The sequence below is a fragment of the Miscanthus floridulus genome, chromosome 17 (assembly GCF_019320115.1).
Source record: "Miscanthus floridulus cultivar M001 chromosome 17, ASM1932011v1, whole genome shotgun sequence".
Lineage (NCBI taxonomy): Eukaryota > Viridiplantae > Streptophyta > Magnoliopsida > Poales > Poaceae > Miscanthus > Miscanthus floridulus.
This window is the reverse complement of record NC_089596.1, coordinates 83,552,570-83,574,974: the sequence shown is the minus strand read 5'-3', so window position 1 is coordinate 83,574,974 and position 22,405 is coordinate 83,552,570. Positions and strand designations below refer to the sequence as shown.

At 45.7% G+C, this 22,405-nt stretch overlaps 1 protein-coding gene across 1 annotated transcript; it reads left to right on the top strand.

The window, feature by feature from the left end:
• The first annotated feature begins 7,069 nt into the window (after positions 1–7,069).
• Positions 7,070–21,579, top strand: LOC136515885 (uncharacterized). Its single transcript, XM_066509348.1, has 15 exons — positions 7,070–7,923; positions 9,120–9,263; positions 9,345–9,497; positions 10,502–10,617; positions 10,717–10,884; positions 11,388–11,618; positions 11,720–11,866; positions 14,486–14,660; positions 14,855–15,448; positions 15,866–16,163; positions 16,250–16,529; positions 16,733–16,840; positions 17,107–17,385; positions 20,565–20,708; positions 21,379–21,579. The coding sequence occupies exons 1-15, from the start codon at positions 7,248–7,250 to the stop codon at positions 21,577–21,579; spliced, it is 3,714 nt and encodes a 1,237-aa protein (XP_066365445.1). The 5' UTR covers positions 7,070–7,247.
• Positions 21,580–22,405: the final 826 nt, after the last annotated feature.

The window sequence follows — 22,405 nt, the reverse complement described above, 5'->3', positions numbered from 1 at the left end:
GGTCACCTTTGGTACAACTCAGGTACATATTTCGTGGGTCCATACCGCGCCGCACAATCTGGAACACCAGATGCCAGGATGCTCAGGCCAAGCCTGCCCTTGGGCTCAGTCTGATCGTTCCCCGGAAGGAGCGTACAACAGAACGGTTCTCGGCCTGAGTTGAATTACTCGGCTTCACGGTCGAAACGAGTTATCCGGCCAGCTAAGTGAGAGGCATGCGTTCAATCTTGTCAGAAGTTTCAACAACGGTACGGTCCTTGATCGACACAGACAGGGATAGATCCACACCCAAGATCTCTATGCCTTGTTGCTTCTCTATCGATCTCCCGCTCGGTCTCGATTTACCTTTACCCCATGGTTCTGTTCCACGATAGCAGATATAGCCAACCATGCTCTGGTATCCACATATATCTCGCAGGTGACAGGACATCACCCGACTTCTACCGGTCTAAGCATAGCTAAGTATATATTCGATCCTGGACCTATACCGGTTAAAGGTGTAATACCTGGACAAGGAATGTACATGCACCAAGTGGTTTCATTCAACTCTTATAACCTAATGCATCAATCATAAGTACTTAAGTAAATATTTGTAAAATACTGGGAGACTTAGAATACTCCGAGCCTTGCCTCGTAGAAAGGAAGTAGGGCGGTGGTCAGGACACTCCGGAAGCTCTTCAGGGTTCTGTTCCATGCCTTCAGGAGCTGCGGCTTGCGGATTCTCCTGCTGGTCCCCTTCCTCTGCTTCTTTGAATTCCAGCAACATTATCTCTTCCTCCGATCTTAGATGCATGAATATGGCATAAATATTACGAATGCATATATGTTAACAAGTGCATCATGTTTATTAAGTAGGTGCATATCTCTTCTCGATTATTTAATTATCTACTTCCATAATGCATCGATCATACCACAAAATAGCAGCTACTTGTTCCACTCATAACTGGAGTTCTACTAATCCAATTACAGTGATCCTGGACTTTCTGGAAAGCTTATCAAATTCTCTACAACTTTGTTATTAACTATTTTTACAATACACATCATTTTCAACAGGCAACTCATTAAACTCCAGAATCTGTCCGAAAACTATTTAATTTGCAATACAAAGCAACAATACTTCTACTTCATGTAATTAGTCAACATTTGACAACATAAAATCTACCAACAGTCTAAGCATACTAAATACATTTAAGATAAAATAATGGTGAAGCCCAAACTATTTATTTAAATGCCTTTATTATTTTACTGAGATATTTAGGTTAAATAATAAACATATAACAGATGTACTTCATAAATTCTAAAAAATTTATAGTGCCTTGCTAATTCTATCAAAGGACTACTATAAAAATTTCATGTCATTTTACCAAGTAGAACATCCTATACAAAAATAATAAGGAAGCAAGGCTTGAAATAACATAAATGGAAAACCTTATTGAAAAGTGTCAAACAACAGATTTCCTATTTTTCTTAGCATCCATATGGTACTAGGATTATCTCCAACAAATTTAATGAATTTTAGATTCATAAATAATTTATAAAAATTCACACAATGATCTTCTAATTATAAAAGAAAAATCTATAACTACAACTCTACACATGTACTCATCTTCAAATTTTTACCAAAGCTCATATATGCTAATACTAGCTTACCACAAAAATTTCATAATTTTTGGAGCACAGGAACTCTAGATATAAAATAAACAAATTTGAATGCATTCAAAAGCACGTTTCAAATCCCTATTTAAATTTCCAAAAATTTCTACTGTAAATGTCAAGAACATATTTTTTCTAAATACTACACTTCCTAAGGAACACTAACAAATTTATTTCACAATTTTTGAAGCTACCAAACTGAAGATACAAAAATTACAAAACATATGAAATCTGCATTTAAAATGAACTGGCTTTAATACATGGAGTCGCTGACAAGCGGGACCCACTGGTCAGTTGACCCCACCTGTCATTGCGACGGAAACAGAGCCGGCGGCGCTACTCTACGGACGCGGCCAGAGCTCGCCGACGGCGAACTTGCCAGCGGTAACATCTTCACGGCGTGACCTACTCGACATAGCGCATCTATTGAACCACTTGGCCGGCCCTATCGTCGACGCCAGTGACGACGGTGGTAGCCATGGCGGAGCGGAGGTGCGGGCCGACGGCGAGACGCCGGTGGAAGCTACGGCGGCTCAATCAAACGCTACGCCGAGCATCACCGAGCTACGGTGGACCTAGCTAGCGCCCTTTCGTGGCTTGGGATGGTCGGTGGCGATGTGGCCACGGTGACGAGGCTAGCGGCGGAGCTCCGGCGAGGCTTTGCACGGCGCGGTGGCTTACCAAGTGCTATCAGCGGGCACGGGAGGAGGCAGTGGGTTGCTGGGGAGCTGGTGGTGCTGCTGCGGTGACGATTGGGCGGCTCGGCGTGAGCTTGCGCACAGCTATGGCGACGGCGGAGGCGAGGAGATGCTCGGCTATTGCTGCGGGCGCTGCCAGTGACGAAGGAGAGCCAGGAATTACGAAATGAGGGCGCGGACAGGAGCGGGCGGGTGCTGGCGTGATAATGCTGCGCTCAGGCGTGTCGTGGCCTGCGCGGTTAGGGCAACGGTGACGCACGGCCATCGCGACCTCCACATGGCACGCGGTTCCTGCCGGTGTCGGCCACTGAAGATTTCGATTCAGTCGGTTCAGTTAAGCAAGGCCGAGCCTGACGACGAGTTTTGCAATCGAGTTAACTGAGAATTCGTGGCTCCGTTGTGCAAACATCCTAAACCGAATTGGTAGACCTATGTACCAGCTTCAACTATTGTTCAATAATCGTGTTCTAATTCCCAACCAACATCGAGTAAAATCAATCCAAAGTCGGGCTGATAGCACTGTCAGTGATCAAGACTTAGAAAAAATTTTGTAAGTGTTGAAATCTTGATTCTTCTGATTTTTGTGGGATCAATTCAAGCAGGTTAGAAGCTAAATCAGTCAATGACCTAAAAATAAAAGTTATTCCTTATGTCAAATACTACAACTTTGCTTTAGTGATCTCCTCCATGCAAGGTCTCTAACACCTAGTTCAAACTTGGTCAAACAAGCTACATTCAAAAGATGGTACATACTTAAACTATGACATAATGACCTAATTAGCCCTAGCCATAAATACCAAAGTTGTTCATGATGATATTCTAAACATGTTTAAGCTATTTGCAAGGTCACACAATCATCTACATGTTTACACTCAGGATCATATGCACATACTCATGGGAACATGAAATAATGAGAATGTTGCATATGTTTCAATCGAATGTTTCAAGTGTCAAAGCTTATATATGAATGCTTTATGATCATGCTCATGCTATGCAAGTCAAGTTATGCAAGGCTAACACTCGAGGTGTTACATCATGCGTGCAGCGTCTAGGCGGGCCAGTGGCGCAGCGTAGTGGCCAGGCGCGCAGCGTGGCGATGCGACGGCAGCGGCGTTGTCGCGGCGCGACACGAAAGCAGTAGTAGTGCACGGCAACGACAGCAGGCAGGGGTAGCGCGGTGTGACGAGTCGGACAGCCATGGCTCCATGTGGCGGCAGCCCGAGGCGGCCAGTGATGTGGCCAGAGCAGCCAAGTCATGAGCAGCTCCGGTCGCTAAGCGCGCGCATGCGCGCACCGAGCGCCACAACGTCGAGGCCGCTCGGCATGGTGATCGCGCCCAGCCGGGAAAAGCAGCCCGAGAACACGTTGTGCACAGATTTTAAAGCACCCAAAACGACTAAACGGTTGACCCTACACCCAAACCATCCTCACTATACTCAAGGTGGTATATTGGACTACTAAACCAATCTAAAACACAACACCACGTCTTAACCCAATCTTGCAAAATAAATTGCTAAACATGGCAATGTCTAGCTGCCCACAAGCTTAGAAATTTTCTAAGTGTCGAATTGAATCCTATTTTAAATTACATTTTTAAGCTATTGAAACTACTACTTAGCAATATTATTTTTTAATACCAAGTATTTCATTGGCATATACAAAGTTCACACTTCAAACTTCATTTAAGTGTCGCATACATGTTCTATACCATTTTTGTTCAATAAAAATTGCTTTACAATCCTACATGATAATTATACAAATCGCGAATGAACTTTTTGTTTAGCATTTTTATTTGTCGTTTTAGTTGCAATGATGTATCTACTCACTTCACCACATGCCTTAACACATAAGTATGATGCTCATGACATGTTTTGTAGATGATTTATGGTGTAACACCGACGGTGTTGCAGTGGCGGCGCCCGCGATCTCCGGTGACGAAGGCTGACGCGAGCGAGTAACGGAGCAGCGCAAGGGCAAGGCGAAGCAGGTGGCACGAGCTATTGGATGGAGGTGGAGCAGGCGCCAGTGTTGTGTTCGCGCGGCCATGGCAAGCAACAGTAGCAGCCGCGACCATGGCAAGGGGACGGAGGAGGAGCACTACGAGGTCCATGGAGAGGAGAAGTGCGACCATGACAAGGGGCGGAGGTGCTACGAGCGCGGCCATGGTGAGGGGCCGGAGGAGGACCACCGCAAGGTCGCGGCTGGTGCTCGACGTGCTGGCGAGGAGGACGGCGGCAAGGGAGTGAAGGGCGTGCCCACCAGCTGTTCGACAAAATGCCTCAGAGGAGGTGAACTCGCTAGCTCAAAGAAGAGGTGACTCTATGCAAAGCAAGCCAACTAACCAAACATACAGGTGTGTAGCCAGGCTAACACAATGCAGACAACCAAACAACTACGAATTAGCTTAGTTGGAGCAGGCTATAGCTAGCATGTCTTAGTTTTGCTAACCAGGCTTGTCTAGGAAGCGAACCAAACGCACCCATTCGGGCCGGCAAATATTTCGGCAACTTGTCAGCACAGGCGACGCCGTGGGGGAATCACGGCCGTTCGTCAGATCGACGACGGCGAGGCGGCGGGCCCTCCTGTAGCGTGATCAATGATTTAGAGGAGGCCCTTTTTGGCCGTGGCAAAGCCTGGGGACACAAGAAACACGGGCGCATCATGGCGCCCAACGTAAAAAGGTAGCGTAAAGCGGTCGGTCCGGGCAGGCGCCTCCATTTTTAAAACCATGGTCGGTACGACCACTGATGGCTCGCTCTGTCATTCACCAGTCACCAAGGCAGGAGATTCTGTCGCAAAGTCATTACTGATAGAGTAATAGTAGTACTGTACTAGTTCATAGCGTTAACTGTTAGTACAGTACGTGATTAAGTGTGTTTTTTTTCCCATATTTGCATCTCTATGTCACAAATCTTTGCATCTACATGACGCGCAGGCCTGTTTGGACGGTGACTGTCAGGCAACTCAGAAGCCCGACAAGAATGCCAGACGTCCGATTTCTTGTGTATGTGGCCAGGATGTGTTGTCTGGCAGGCAGCCAGGGGCCAGGGCGTCATCCAAACAGGCCTTGACACCTCAGTGTAGCACAGCGAGCGACTGCAAAAATCGGAGCCCGCATCACTCTGAAGGGCATCGAATGCAAGGAGATTATAATAGAGGAATATTCCACTGTGATCCTTTTTCTACGTGCGCTGACAAGACGGGTCCCGTTAGTTAAGTCCCTTTGGCACGGCTCATCTAAAACGGCTTCATCAGTAAAGCTAAAGCCGGTGAAGCCAGAAAAACTAGCTTTTCTCGGCTTCTAATTCATTTTAACCCCGACTTACAAAACGATTTCACGCTACAGTGCCTCGATTTACGTAAAATAGATGAAGTCGAAGCCGGCATAAGCCGTGCCAAAGAGACCCTCAGTAATACTAAGGCATTGTAGCAGGAGTACATGCAATCAACAACGCAGCTCACGGGACAGTTTCTGAAAATTTACGCGTAGTTTCATCATTTAGCGGACCGTGTTTCTGCATTGTTTTTTTACAAGATAGCTAGACCTTTCCTTTGAAAAACGCCGGCTTGTCTTACGGAACAAATGCATCTTTTTGGAAAGAAAAAGTCATTGAACGGAGCGTTTTCTGAGTAGTTGGGTACTGGTCCAGCAAGACAAGCATAGAACCGTTCGGAACAATGCATACGTACGCGCCGCCAAAGCCGGCTGTGACCACACGGTAGAGTGTGGATCGAGTCTGGCGCTGGTTTTGTCAACTACTACGAGGAGCATGGTTGTGTTTTGCATTTTTTTGTGATTATTCCAACTCAGAGCTGATCCTATCAACCCATAACGGCCCCGTTCGCTTGGCTGAAAAAACAAGTTAAACCTGAATTGTTGCGAGAGAAAAATACTGTTCCGGCTAAAAAAAAAAGTCGAAGAAGCCGAGTTTTAAGGTAAGCCGAACGGGCCAACGACATGTTTGGAGGTATCTGTATAGCAGGGCCATCGTATACGTACGGCTTCAAACACTTAACACATGGCGAGGAACGTGATGTGACTGTGGTTATTTGAATTTACGATTTTAATGAAGGAGGTAATAACAGGCCAGGCAAGCAAGAAGAATATCCCGTGGAATTCTTGAGTCTCACTCTTCGCCACATTTTCCAACGGCTCCTACCCCTTTGATTTGACGTATAGCGAAATAAAGAGAATAAAAAGAAGGATTAGGAGACCGTCCAAATTTATATATATATAAAATACATCAGAGAAGAGAACGCTACGGTTTCAAGCGTGCAAACAACACTGTGCCTCGACATTCTAAGCCCCCGATTCCTGACATTCACAATCACATGTCATCACCTTGGAATCTTTCAGATTAAACAAATCGCTAATCAAGCGCTTGTTTTTTAAATTTTATTATATACCGTATATGATAAATCTTGTCAGATTATATCCGATTCCTCTGTCCACTACACGGCCTGTCTGACTGTCGAGTCGAGTCGATCGAAACTCTCCCTGGTCCGCCTTCGGATCCTTCGAAACTTCCCGTCCCCGGCGACCGCGGGGCCCACCACCCGAAACTCCTCCACACGCCGGGCCCGCGTTCCAGTGGCCCATTGGTCTCTAAGAACAGCGCGACGTGGGGGTGTCCTCCGGGCCCACAGTGCCTGCTACGCGTCCCCGGAAACCCATCCCCCACGCCCGTCCTTACCGTTATACCCTGACACAGGTTTCGCTGGTAGCCTGGCCTCGCCTCGTCTGCGCACGCCTCGCCTCGCCTCGCCTGGCTTCTCTCTCCCCCACACTCTCTCTCTCTAGCCCCTCTTCCTCCCTCTCCTCCTCCCCCCCCACTCGCACAGTGCCCAATGCCGCGCAAACCCTAGTGCCCCCACTCCCAATCTCGCGCGGCAGCCATGGGAAACTGCTGCCGCTCGCCGGCCGCCGCGGCGCGGGAAGACGTCAAGTCGTCGCACTTCCCGGCCTCCGCCGGCGGCGGGAAGAAGAAGCCCCACCAGGCGCGGAACGGCGCCGGGGGCGGGGGCGGGGGCGGCGCCGGGGAGAAGAAGCGGCTGTCGGTGCTCGGGGAGGAGGGGTGCGACGTGGGCGCCGGGATCGAAGAGAAGTACGCGCTGGACCGGGAGCTCGGGCGCGGCGAGTTCGGGGTGACGTACCTGTGCATGGACCGGGGCACGCGGGAGCTGCTGGCCTGCAAGTCCATCTCCAAGCGGAAGCTGCGGACGCCCGTGGACGTGGAGGACGTGCGGCGGGAGGTGGCCATCATGCGGCACCTGCCCAAGAGCGCCAGCATCGTGTCCCTGCGGGAGGCGTGCGAGGACGACGGCGCCGTGCACCTCGTCATGGAGCTCTGCGAGGGCGGGGAGCTGTTCGACCGCATCGTTGCCAGGGGCCACTACACGGAACGCGCGGCGGCCGCGGTCACGCGCACCATCGTCGAGGTCGTGCAGCTCTGCCACCGCCACGGCGTGATCCACCGGGACCTCAAGCCCGAGAACTTCCTCTTCGCCAACAAGAAGGAGAACTCGCCGCTCAAGGCCATCGACTTCGGCCTCTCCATCTTCTACAAGCCCGGTAAGCTCCGGCCACCGAGATCCGTCCCTGATTTAGGCGAACCGCTGGCCGCAATTTTGGACTTTTTCGTGGATTCAGGCGGGATCTGTGGGATTGGTCGCCGTTCTAGTTGGGCTGGATTATCTGTAGTGGTCTTTTCTGTAGCCACTTGCTTTTCTCATGCTTGCGCAATCTGAGGCACTTCCTCATCTGCTACTATAACGTTAGGACTTCTTTGGATTTGCCTTTTGGAACAACTTGTGGTACTGGACATGGCAGCACTTATCAGTACAAGGTAACTTCTTGCTGTTGCTACATGCATTCTTGCTAGCTTTGTTGCAGACGGTGCGGTGAGCTCAGAGATTCGAATCTAGGAGCAAGGTTGACATGTTGGCTTGCTGAGTCCCTGCCTGCCAGCTATTTTTAGAATTTGGAAACAATTAGTGGGAGCACATGTCACGTAGCTGTTTCCCAGCATAGCGACTTGCCTATAGCGTTGTACCTATTCAAGTTCAACTGAGGTAAGGTTTTTGGGAAACTCAGATTATGTACAACAATATTTTGAAATACAAATTTGCATATAGGAGTATGTTTCAAGCAACTTCCATTAGGACTTAGCTATCTTAGGGGGGTGTTTGATCCAGGGACTAAAGTTTAGTCTCTGTCACATCGGACGTTTGGGTGCTAATTAGGACTAAATATAAATTAATTATAAAACTAATTGCACAAATGGAGACTAATTTGCGAGATGAATCTATTAGGCTTAATTAATCCATCTTTAGCACATGTTTACTGTAGTACCACGTTGTCAAATCATGGCCTAATTAGGCTTGATAGATTTGTCTCGCAAATTAGTCTCCATCTGTGCAATTAATTTTATAATTAGTCTATGTTTAATACTCTAAATTAGTGTCCAAACATCCAATGTGACAGGGACTAAAGTTTAGCCAGGTGTATCCAAAGCAGCACTCACGGGTAACTCCTTGTCTCCATATCACCTAAACAAATGATCCCTTGCTTCGGCTGCGATGCAACTATTTTTGCAGTTGCTGTAAATTGTCATCCACATATAGCCACAATGTGGGTGTGTTGGGATTTGGTTATGATTTGATGTACTTAATTTACTTGCTTTGTGATGTGTGTGTTTTTTGTTTCCTTTGATAAATGTCTGTATGATAATTGTTTGAAACTCATAAAAGCATTGTTTTCCTTTCCAGGCGAAAAGTTTTCGGAAATTGTGGGAAGTCCATACTACATGGCTCCTGAAGTCTTGAAGAGGAACTATGGACCTGAAATAGACATATGGAGCGCTGGTGTTATCTTGTATATTTTGTTATGTGGTGTTCCTCCGTTTTGGGCTGGTAAAGGGATTTCATTTGTGAGAACATCTTGTCCTCTAGCATTACTTTTGTGCAAATGAGCTTACCAGGTAATAATTGCAGAGACTGAACAAGGAGTTGCACAAGCTATTCTTCGGGGGAATATAGATTTTAAGCGGGAACCCTGGCCCAATGTTTCAGATAATGCTAAAGATCTTGTCCGGCAGATGCTTCAACCTGATCCAAAGCTCAGGCTAACAGCAAAGCAAGTTCTTGGTAGGTTGTATCTGTGTATCGAACTTATTAACTCATAGTGCTTCATTGTATGGCACATTGCATCAGATCTGTTCAGTTGAAGGGATTGACACCAGTGTTACCCAGACGCCCGTGTCCTATTTTTTTTGCCTAGTCAGATACCCAACACCTATGTTGGATACTTGGATTCCAAGTGCCATTTGGAGGATCCCTAAAAATCCTGCCAAATCGGACCCCCGCACCTGAATCAGACACTGATACCACACAGGTGTCCATGTAACATGGATCAAACATAGTTGGAAGGGTAGTTGGTGCAACTTCTGCAGGATCTACTTGGTATCCTTGTTCGAGAAGTTGGTGCAACTATAGTTTGTGCCACTTTTTTAGCTTCCAAGTGTGTTAACTACTTGCTTAGGTAATCTGGCTAGGTACAGTTACGTAATGCTATGATTGTAAAATTGATTAGTGACAACAAAAACATGATGGATCAAAGTTGAAGTTAAAAGTGGAAGTAAATGCTTTTCTGTAGCTCTTCTAGACAGTCTTTGGAGTTAGACTTGTTTTCTTATTGCACCTCATGGCAACTTCCAGGTGGCAGTTACTTGCAGATGTATTCATTCTCAAAAGGCAAAGCTGGTAAAAGAAGCTTGTTGTTTATTAAAAAAAGGAGAGATGATTGATATTGTTTTAGCAATTGGGAGAATACCATTTTCTGCACTTCTATACATACCGATCACTTGAATGAATTAGATACCACCAAGTTTGTTCAAATGTTTGCTATTTTATGCTTCAAATATTCGAGCTACATGCTTTTATTTCTTAGGATCTTGGATTTTAACCAATAGCTATTTAAGTTTTCACGCTGTGTACATCATAGATAATGTTCAAAGTCCATACCTAGCATCCCCCCCCCCCCCCCCCCCCTTTTTTTTTTTGGGGCGGTGGTTCAGGATCAGGTAGATCTCTAAAGTTCTGACTTCTCGTTATATAGCGCTCATGCCCTTTCTTTGTTTCTATTATCACAGAGCATCCCTGGCTTCAAAATGCTAAGAAAGCTCCAAACGTTCCTCTTGGAGACATTGTAAAGTCAAGGCTGAAACAGTTTTCAAGGATGAACAGATTCAAAAGAAGAGCTCTAAGGGTTCGAAACCTTTCTTTGTCATCTAGTGTGTTTGAATGCATCCTTTTTCTAGCTACCATGGAAACAATTTGCTTTACTGACAAACTGGTTCTTGACTAGGTTATTGCTGATCACTTGTCGGCTGAAGAGGTTGAGAACATAAAGGAGATGTTCAAGGTGATGGATACTGATAATGATGGTATAGTTTCTTATGAAGAGTTAAAGAGTGGGATCGCAAAATTTGGTTCTCATCTTGCAGAATCAGAAGTGCAAATGCTTATCGAAGCTGTAAGTATGTTTTGTTTAATTGATTGAGTCACTATCGCCAGTTGTAATTGATCTGAATCACATGATTTCTGCTACCATTGATGTCTAATATGTTGGATTGTTAGTGTTAGTGTTCCATGGAACCCAGCAATTTAGTTATAGTTGCACTAGGTGGTGCTTGGTACTTGGTCCTGGAGAATATGGAGGTTGTCAATGTGGCATTATACACACAATGAAACATTTACTCCCATTTCCCTGAAGGACTTGTTTGTTCTACTCAATTTGTATGTTTCTTGAAAGCTGAGAAATATAGGGCCTCGTAGGTGACATGCCATTGAACTATTTTTTTGTTTAGAATTTACTTACACCTTTAATTTTTCCCTTGGTTGCTTAGATTCATATAAAGGCCATTTTTTTGCTATGTGAGTGTCAATTTGAGAACTAGGTGACATGGTTGGCTTCAGCTGTTATTAACAATTAGCAGGTGCTGATTGCATATCATATCTTTGTGTTTGGAATAATAGGTGGATACAAATGGTAGAGGCGCACTAGATTATGGTGAATTTTTGGCAGTCTCACTTCATTTACAAAGGATGGCAAATGATGAGCACCTTCGGCGGGCCTTCCTATTTTTCGACAAGGATGGCAATGGTTTCATTGAGCCTGAGGAGCTTCAGGAAGCCCTGATGGAGGATGGGGGAGGCGATACCATGGACGTGGTCAATGACATATTGCAAGAAGTTGACACGGATAAGGTTAATGATTCACCGAAAAGGCCCCTGAGATAGCTTCTGCGGTTCTGCCTTCAAATCTTATTCATTATTTTAAGTCGCAATAACTTTCATTGTTTCTGCAGGATGGTAAAATTAGTTATGAAGAATTTGTAGCGATGATGAAAACTGGCACAGATTGGAGAAAGGCATCGCGGCATTATTCAAGAGGGCGCTTCAATAGCCTTAGCATAAAGCTTATAAAAGATGGGTCTGTAAAACTGGGTAGCGAGTGAGGCTGCAGCTTGCGGCCGATGCTCTTCTCCACGCATTGTAGTCTGCCCCTCAGGCCCACTAAGCAGAAACCCTCTTCCATTTGCTAATGGTTATTTTGTCTGGGATTTAGATAGTTGGAGCCTCCCTGATTGGTTTACTCATGTAATTATTAGTAGCCTTTTCAGTATCGCTGAGGAGCATCTGCTTGAAGGATGCACGCCTGCCTGTCTGCCCATCTCCGGTGTACCTGACGCACAAAGTGTTGTAAAATGTTTTGGTGTTGACCTCAAATGCAATTTGCTGGTACCGTGTACTGTCACCCTAGATTCATTTGCACTTATAAAGCGATAAAGAGTAACTATGACAGTTTTACAACAGCTGAAGAGCAAATGATGAAGAGCTAGCTGATTTATCATGTATTGTATTCTGGTTATGCCGTGTAAAGCTAGTTTGAGTAGTGGGTTCCTTTTCAGCAGTAGGACTGACTTTTAGGACTGCCAAAGGTGTTTGCTGAAGCTTAAACTGAAACTCGAGTTCACATATACGGGGCTGGGACATCACTTGTTAGTTGCCCCGTTCTTTGTTAGAAAACAGAAAACTAAAGATGGCGAGTACTTACTTATAAAAAAAGGCAAGTACTCGAACAGATTGGAGTATTCCATTCTGTCCTGCTGTGTCAGTTCTAAATTATAAATCACTTTAACTTTTTTACTTCATCTATTTTACTATACATTTAGATATTATTATATTTATATGCATAGTAAAAACAAAAAAAATCAAAACGACTTATAATTTGGAACGGATAGAGTAGTAAAATATAAAGGGGTCAAAGTTTATTCTAAGAGCCTGTTTAGCAGGGCTTCTAGTGGTTCTGCCTCCTCCTGAACTAGCTATTGTAGTGGGAGCTATTTCAACCTTTAAGTTTGACTAAATTTATAGAGAAATATATTGTTATTTACCACATTAAATAACATGATCAAAATTAGGATAATCTCACTTAAAAGTTATTTAAGTTGTTTTGGACAGTGACATGATCTTAAAAGTTACTCATAATCAGGAGTACTCCTTCAATACTAGTAATTCAAGTTATTTTAGACAGTGACACGACCTTAAAAGTTATTCATAATTTATAATCTCAGGACTCAAAGTACCATTGCGAGAGTACCATGTAAGCCGTGATTCGCGTGCACGTGTTGCTTCAAAAATACTGCTACAAAAACTGCATGCCGATTGGAGCGTGCCAGGTCTCGGGCGTTTGCTTTTCAGGCAATGGCCCGGGAAGACATAGCGATGCTGCACGATAGTCAGACGTGATCTGTCAACTACTGTACGCCTTTCTTTTCCATTTCCAATTCCAACGAGTTTGGGATTGCTGGAGTAGGAGCAGTACCTAACGCTAGCCAGATCTACCAAAATACCATTAATTGCTTCATCAGGCGATAAAGAAATCACATGATCGGAGGTGCCATGTGGTACCGAGCGAACTGTTTGCCTGTTCAATTGTTCATCCATCTTATTCTGATCACCTTTTCTGGTATGAGCCCTGTACGCTGCCAACTAAATTGCATCCACCTTATATTATCACGAGTATACGACTCGTGCATATATAATAAATTAAACGTCAACCTATTGTAGCTAGTTCTAGAAGTTCGATGACAAAGAGAAAGGGGTGCTTTATCCGCTAGTCTCGAACCACCGTGACAACGAAATTGCCTAGGGCTTCGTCAGGGTGCGGCCAATCCTTTGCGGCGCTTCACCCAGCGACCCAATTTGTAGTTCCGATCTCGCTCTCGCAGTCTTCTCTGAGGTCAGAAACGAGGAGCACCCATAGCTGACGCCGACCGCGATATCGTAACTCGCCACATGAACTTGTTTGATTCAGATTGAAACTCACCACAGCAGTCGGCCACCAATCGAAGTCATTTGAATTCTTTTTGTGAGCGATTGCATGCGTGTTTACGATGCGCGATGCGTTCTTATACGTCGAGACAGGTACGAAGCGGCCTCCCTTGGCAGATCTGGTGTCCGTGTCCCCTTCTGTTGTTGGGATCTGATCTGATCTGACGCCATCCGCCAGCGCCACCAGCCCGTAACATTTGGCTGTCACGGTGTACTCACGGGGACGCCGCCGGTCCGGCCCGGCAGGCGCAGCGCAGAGAATCCCCACTTCTCCCAGCGAAGCAGAGCCGCAAGGAGGACGGCGTCCAGGTGTGTTGCGGGCCCGCGCGGCAGCCACCGACAATAATGGCGGCACTTCCACATCGGAGTCCACTCCCCCGCCTCCCCGACCACCTACCGCATCTGCATCGCCAGTCGCCACGCGACAGCGACGCCCCGCATGCCGCATCCCCGCGCGGACGCCGACGGGTGGGCCTGCCTGCTGCCTGCGCCTCTGGCCTCTGGGGGCGGCGCGGGCCCCAGACGTCAGAGCTACACGCACACACACTCTAGAAGAGTTGTTGTGCGGCTGTTGGATCCCGTGCCTCGCCTCGCCTCGCCCGTCCTCGGTGCGTCAGCGTCCCCGTCATTGTAGCTGCCGCTGTGTGCCTGCGTCGGCCAGCCCGCTTGCTTTGCCCTCGCTCCGCTCCAAATGATAGAGAATAGAGCCGGTGCAGGCTGAGCGACCGCGAGCTTGACCCGGGCGCACGCGGAACGTCGGCTCGCACCCAGCCATGTCGGCGCCTGGATTCGATGACCCCCAGCTTCCGCCGCTGCGGCTGCGCGCCTCGTGCGGCGGCGGGGGCGCGATCGCCAGCCCACGCTCCAGCTCCTCCTCTGATACCTTCGTCAGCATGCGTTCCACGCCCTCAGGTACCGCGTGCTTGCTTGCGACAGTGTCCCCCCCACCCCCAATGCGTACAAGCCAGCCTCATTGACACCGCCCCCAATCGGCAATCTCGATACCTCGCGTGATTGCTTGGCTGCTTGCTCGAACTTTGTTTACTTCTGATCCTAATTTTGGTCGGTCATGCTTGTCTCCGCTGCTCCCTCCCCGTGGGGATCAGGTATGCTGAATCCGTGCGGCGGGCTATGGTCGCCACCTCGCGCGCCGTCGGAGGCGTCCTCGTCGGAGATGGAGTTCGGGACGGCCCGCGAGTACGACACCACTGATCCGTTCTTCAGTGACGACTGGCTCTACGACAACCACCTGTTCCACAGCAAGCCGGAGAGCGATGGCAGCGAAGGGGAGGACAAGTTCATTGTTGGTCCTGACGTCAGCTTGCAGCGGAGTGAGATGCGGGAGCTTGGCGATGGCTGCGGTCGCGGGTACGTGCATAGAGGCCGCAGGGCGGACACTGATGGGTGCGCAGAGGTGAATGCTTGCTCGTCATCACCTTGCGGTTGCTGCTATAATGCGGAGTTGGTGAGAGATCCTTGCTCCGCTGTTTATGGGAGGTATCAGATCATGGAGGACCACACGGAGGGGCTTGACGAGTGTGTCGCAGAAGCGTTCCGGTTCAGGCTGAATGCGTTTGTTGATGCTGGCGATCTGTTAGTGGATTTCAAGAAAGGAGAGGACGACGGGTTGGGTCTTAGTGCTCTAGAGAAGGAACTTCAAATGCTTACTCCGTACTTGGCTGATGCAGATGCTCTTGAGAGTAAGTAGTTATGACCTCTTTCCTTTTTTTCTCAGTTTCATTTATCGCATTTCTTTTGCTAATTTAGATGGAACTGAACTCATGACATTGTAATTGGAATTTGTGCTAATCCTTGGCTACCATTTGCTTCACACAAATGCCTTTTCTCAGAATATATCCTAAATTTTATTGGTATCAAGTTCAATGTTTGTGATGGTGAACTGAGTTTAGAGTTGCTGCTAAAATTCTGCACCAATGGGTATAACTGCAACAAAGCAAGCTTGAATCCAGTTCCACATGTCAATGATGAAATTAATTTTGCTTCTTAGCCTATATCCATATGCCTTTATCTGGAATTCATCATTCACCCATCTAACCTCAAGGATATTTTTTCCTTGATTAAATTATTTCGTTTTTAACTCTAGTTATCTTTTGCAGATAGTGGGCTTGAAAATGACTTAATAGGAAATGACGACCTAGATGTTTGTATGGTAACAAATGAGGAAAATGCTGATGGCAAAGAATTTCTAAAAGATAGCTACTGCATACACCCTTTTCCTGAGAGTGCAGTCCCTTTTGATGTTTATGGGGTGGAAGATTTCAAGACTGCAGATACAGATATTCAGAACTCTACTACTCACAAATTTCAGGAAGACCCAAAAGTTGATCCTGTACTCTCTAAGTTTCAGCAGGAGTATGAGGTATTTGACCTGAAAATTTTCCACCGGAAGAACAGGTTCACCCTCAGAAACCTTTCTTATTTTCTTCTGCTGCCAAATAATTATAAGGATATTGTGCTCATGGTATAGATGTTCACTGCAGGACTGGCTTTGAGGAAAACAAAGAATTCCCTATTGTCATGGATTCAGTTATAGCTGGAAGATATCGTGTCACTGAGTATCTTGGTTCTGCTGCATTCAGCAAGGTTGTACGGGCACACGACCTTCGCACTGGAGTTCATGTATGCCTTAAAATAATAACAAATGACAAGGATTTCTTTGACCAGAGTTTGGATGAGATAAAGCTTCTCAAGTTTGTCAATAAATATGATCCAGATGATGACCATCATATACTGCGTCTCTATGATTATTTTTACTACCAGGTGCGTGATGCACATATTCACTTATTCAGTGAACAGTCATATTGCTCTTAAGGAGGTCATTCATTCCAAGTCCTAAGGATCCATTAAAAAATAAAGATACAGGTTTCCTGTTTGTGACGTTTACTTCAATAATTTACCTGTTTGATATTTGTCCAAGCTCATTTTTGAACTTGCAAAATGCTGACGGTGAAACAATTCGACAGGAACATCTCTTCATTGTCACTGAATTACTACGTGCGAATCTTTATGAGTTTCAGAAATATAACCAGGATTCTGGTGATGAGGTGTACTTTTCATTGCCCAGAATACAGGTATATACAACTGTTTTGTGATCAAATCACTCCTTACAGCTGTCATATGGATCAGTTAACTCTAATTCAAGTAATCAGAAAAGGCATTTACAGCTGCCCCTGTATTACCCAGCTTCTGTAAAATAAAGTTCTTTCTTATATTTGTTGACCATCTATACCTCAATATATTTTAAAAGGTTGGAATGAATACTTTAAGTGCGATTAAATTTTATTAGGTGGAAACAAATAAGGCCTACTGAAATAAGAGCCTTTTGTCTTGCTTTCAGGCTATAGCTCGACAATGCTTGGAGGCTTTGGTGTATTTGCATCATCTAAACATAGTTCATTGTGACCTGAAACCAGAGAATATCCTTCTGAAGAGCTACAGCAGATGTGAAATCAAAGTTATTGATCTTGGAAGCAGCTGTTTCTTGTCAGACAACTTAAACCTATATGTCCAATCACGTTCTTACCGATCTCCTGAGGTCATCCTGGGTTTGCCATATGATCAGAAAATTGACATTTGGTCTCTTGGCTGCATCTTAGCTGAACTGTACACTGGTGAAGTAAGTTTATATCTTGATCTCCTATTCTCTATTTTGTTTGGTATTATATTGAACTCTCGACATGTGAACCAACTGAAATGATTCAAGAAAAAACAAATGACAAATAAGGTTGTGCCGACAGTTAAATCTGTGCATGTCTTTTAAGCTTATCTTGCAAATATTGCCGTTTTCAAGCGAAAGCAGTAGGGGGACACCCTACTGTGGTAAATAACTGTCAACAGAATCTGATTTGCCATTGTGTTGGCATTTATTCTGGTAAATAACTGTTGGCATTTGAGGTTCTCATTACGTTGTTTTACCTTGTTTTGTTACCCATTTCATTCAGAGGAAATCAATAGATGCAGGAACTCTGTAGGTGCTTGACGTGTTGGTTGAACCTTAGGTGGCATTGCATTAATAAGAAATGGACACCCAAATTCGAGTTGAAGGAGACTCTAACCTTGGGTGGTGTTCCTGTGGTTTCAAAAGCTTATATTACTAAACATCTTTTTTTTTTGAAACGCAATGGCAGGAGCTCTGCCTTTCCATTAAGATAGGAAAGAGAGTTTATATACAAGAGCTGTAGAGATCCCCGAGCAGGACAAGGGGGTAAATAGGTGAAAAAATTGTACAGTCGTCTAGGACGATTACTCTCCCCAAGAATGAGCCATCTTCTTCTGAAGGATGTCCTCTTTCGTTCTTGAGGCCACCTGCATTGCCGTTTCGTGGGTATTTGTGAATATTCTTCTATTTCTCTCTTTCCAAATGTTCCAGATGGTGTAGATTACCAAGCCGTTGAAGCGCTTTCTGTCGTCCTTGGTTATCTTGGATTGGACCTCTTCCCACCACGAGATCAAATGGGTTGGATCTTCGGCCGGGAGGATTATGCTCGCATCGAAGTGTTCCCAATGTAGAATGAGATTCCATACTGCTCTGGTGAACGGACAAAGCAAGGCTAAGTGGAGGCACGTTTCCAACGGGCCGTTGCATAGGGCGCATCGGTCTTGGTGTGGCCAACCTCTCTTTTGTAGATTATTCGCAGTGAGGATTTTCTCTCACGCCATGGTCCAGACGAATACTTTGCACTTGTTTTCAGTGAATGCTTTCCATATGAGATCACTCCGAAATGCTCTGTAGGAACCGCAGAATTGTATTATGTAGGCCGATCGGGTGGAATAGGCTCCGTTGGCTGTCCATTTCCAGGTGTGTCTGGAGTGCCCGGCGTTAGGTGGATATCTTGCAACCTGATCCATAACGAGATGAATTCCTCCACCTGTGATGCTGTAGTTATCTGGCCCCTCAGAGCGGCGACCCAGCCATTGTTACGGAGCTCAAGATGGATTGACCTATTTTTACATCTCACTAATTCAAATAAACTGGGCGCAAGATGCTTTGGAGCCTCACCGTCCAGCCAGCTGTCATGCCAGAAGCGAGCTTTTTGCCCATCACCAATTGTGACTGTCGTAGATGCATTGAAAAGTGCCCGATCTAGATCGTTGCAGGGAAGCTCCATTCCAGCCCAAGGTTTAGAAGTGTCCACCCAATCCTGCCACAGCCATCTTAAGCGCAATGCCCTGCTGAACTTGTTAAGGTCAGGTATTCCAAGCCCCCCGAGGTCCTTTGGCCTAGTTACTGTCGGCCAATTAACAAGGCAGTGCCCCCCATTGGCGTTTTCCTCTCCTTTCCAGAGAAAGGACCTTCTAATTTTGTCGATGCTTTTTCGAGCCCAAGCCGCCAATGGGAATACCGTTAGATGATAAGTTGGCATTGCTGAGAGAACGGATGAAACCAGGGCGAGGCGACCGGCTCTGTTCAGCCATTTTCCTTTCCATCCAGGCAATCTTTGGCCGATCCGCTCGATGAGCGGCTAGACGTGTACCTTCCGTAACGAACGCGTGTGGAGCTGCAGGCCAAGGTAACGGCAAGGGAAAGAGCCCCTGATCCCTGCAAAGGAGGTTAGAACATGGTCTAGATCTATCTCGTCGCATCTGATCGGGTGAACGGAGCTCTTTTCCAAATTTATGTGGAGGCCCGATATATTCCCAAAGGCCTGGAGAATCACCTTGATCGCATCTATGTCTTCCTTTCGAGGGTTTATAAAAATAGCCGCGTCATCTGCGTATAGGGAGGTTCTCCACCTGGCCGTGGATGAGGGGACCGGGGAGAGGGCGCCCATCTGAGTAGCGAATTCAAGAATACGCTGGAGTGGATCCATGGCGAGGATGAAAAGCATTGGCGATAAAGGGTCGCCTTGGCGAACCCCCCTGGCGTGGTGGAAGCTCGGTCCTAGCAGGCCGTTGAGCATTACCCTCGACGTGGCTGTGCGGAAAAGGATGGATACCCATTCACACCATCGTGGGCCGAAGCCAAGAGCGCGTAGGACCTCCAGCAGGTAGCTCCAGTTCACCGTGTCAAAAGCCTTGTGGATATCGAGCTTCATGAAAAGTGTGGGCATCTTTTCCTTGTGCATTTTTCTCTCCATTGACTGTACATATAGGAAGTTGTCATGAATACTTCTTTTCTTGATGAACGCACTTTGGCAGTTGGAGACTAAGGAGTTGAGGTGGGGGGCGAGTCTGTTGGCCAGGAGTTTTGCAAAATTTTTTGCAAAGCTATGCATGAGGCTAATTGGCCTGTAGTCCGTGATTCTCAAGGCGTCTGTCTTTTTTGGAAGCAAGACGATGTTTGCCGAATTCATTAACTCAAAGCCTTGGGAATGCAGTTGGAAGAGATTGTTGATCGCAGCCAATAAGTCGTCTTTGATTATCTCCCAGCATGCCTTGAAGAAGGCCCCCGTGAAGCCATCAGGCCCCGGGGCTTTCTCGGATGGCATCTCGAGGACAGTACGCCGGACTTCGTCCTGAGTGAATGGTAGCTCCAGCTGCTGTAGGTTTCTTGGAGTATAGCCCAGCGCCTACCAATTTAAGGACAAGGTCTTTGCTGTAGAGGTGCCCAAGTGCTCGCTGAAATAATCCCCACCACTTTTTCTTTTTCATCCTGGGAGAAGACTAACCCACCCTCTTTTTGTAGACAAAAAATGCTTGCAATTTCAGACTGCATATAATGGGAATCATTGTCTTCGTATTATTTTTACTGAGGATAACATGTCTATTGAAACTAACAGTAGTACTGGCTACCATGTTCTCCTGCTTTCTGAAAGAAATCATATATGTGATTGCGGCCCCTTTGACATGTCACAGGTGCTCTTTCCTAATGAATCAGTACCAATCATTCTTGCTCGTATGATTGGGACAATTGGTCCAATTGATATGGAAATGCTTGCATCAGGACAGGAGACCCAGAAGTACTTCACAGATGACTACGACCTTTTCCACAAGAATGAGGTAATTGTTGGATCATATGCAAGATTATCAACATAACTTTGTTTCAATATGCACTGTAGTTGATAACAGATCGGTGATGTTGTTCGTGTTGATTTTGCATGATGACCTGAAAACCACATGAGTGGCATGGTAAATGCCACCAGTTGTACAATTACTTTGTAATAATAGAGGCTTATTTATGCTGAAGCACTTATTCTAAATTTTCTTTTGCCATACACAACACCTTGAGTAGTGCAGAAGTAAAAGCTGATAGCTCAAATACCTGATGTACTAAGTAACAATACCAATAGCAACAAGTTACTGTTCGATAGAAGTCTCAATTTGTTCAAAAAAAAAAATGTTTCTCCTCAATTGTACGCCATCTGCTAATAATCTGGTCTGTATGTGCAGGTTTGATACATAATACCCAATCGAACATGTAGCTATTTACTTCTATCTTGGTCCGTTGTCAATATGTATTAATATCCACCTGTTATTTAGTTAGTTGTACTCCATCCGTGCATAGTTAAGGTGCAGAAGACAATTTAGCCATACACTTGTCTTTAAAGGCGATAGTTTGTTGTCACCATGGAATCTTTGGCATAAGAATTTTAGTTGTTTGTTCTTTGTGCAATTTTCATGCAGCACTGAGTGCTTATTTTTCCTATTCCGTTTCCTGCTAAAAAAATAGGAGACAGATCAGTTGGAGTATTTGATCCCAGAGAAATCTTCTTTGCGGCGCCACTTGCAGTGCCCAGACAAGAAATTTGTTGATTTTCTGTCTTACCTGCTGCAAATAAATCCCAGAAAGAGACCAACGGCCAGCGAAGCATTGCAACACCGATGGCTTTCGTTCAAATATAGTTCAACGGCCAATCAAACTCGTTCCTGACAAGTAGGCTACACTTTCTGAAGCTACTGGCTCCTGAAACAGCATATTTCCTTTTGCAACAGGATTTGGCTTCGTGGTTTTTTTTAGGTCAACACTTGGCATTGAAAACCCTGTTTTGCAAGGTGAATCAATCGTCTATACACGCTAGTTCGTGCATGTAAATATGAGAAAAGTTGCTTCTTTTTTGTACAGTTGCCATGTACTACGATGTTTTTCCAACTCATGGTATAGCAAATGGAATTCATAGATTTACCTTTGACATTTAATCTGATGCACTTTATGTGTTCTCAACCGAATTTCTGGTTCTTGACCTATGACACACTTTATCTAATTCATCGAATAATTGACCAAATTCTTGTGTTCAAGTTTGAATAGTCACACAATCATCATTTTAATTGTATTCCTTCACGTGCTATGTTCCAAGGTTCCGCTAAAATCCATTGGTGACAAGTTGCAAAGATGTACTAACAAAGAGGCCTGCCATGAAAGTTAGGCCCTGTTTGGCATGACTCCAACTCTGGGTGGAGCTGCTCCACTCCAGAACTCCAGGTGGAGCCAGCTCTGGGTGGAGTTGGAGCTGTCTGATGAGGGTGTTTGGCTGGGAGGGTGTCCCCAGCTCCAGAAAAGATGAGTTTGAGGGTAGATTGCCATTCTTGCCCCTGGTTCGACTTGAACTACTTCTCACAAATATGAAATGAAAGTACATGCAGTGGAGTCCAAAATAATAATAAATTACATGTCATTTGCCTAGAACCGAAATTACGAAATAAGTTCATAGTTCCAAAATAAGGTGGTTACAATAATCATTGCACTAATTCCATGCTAG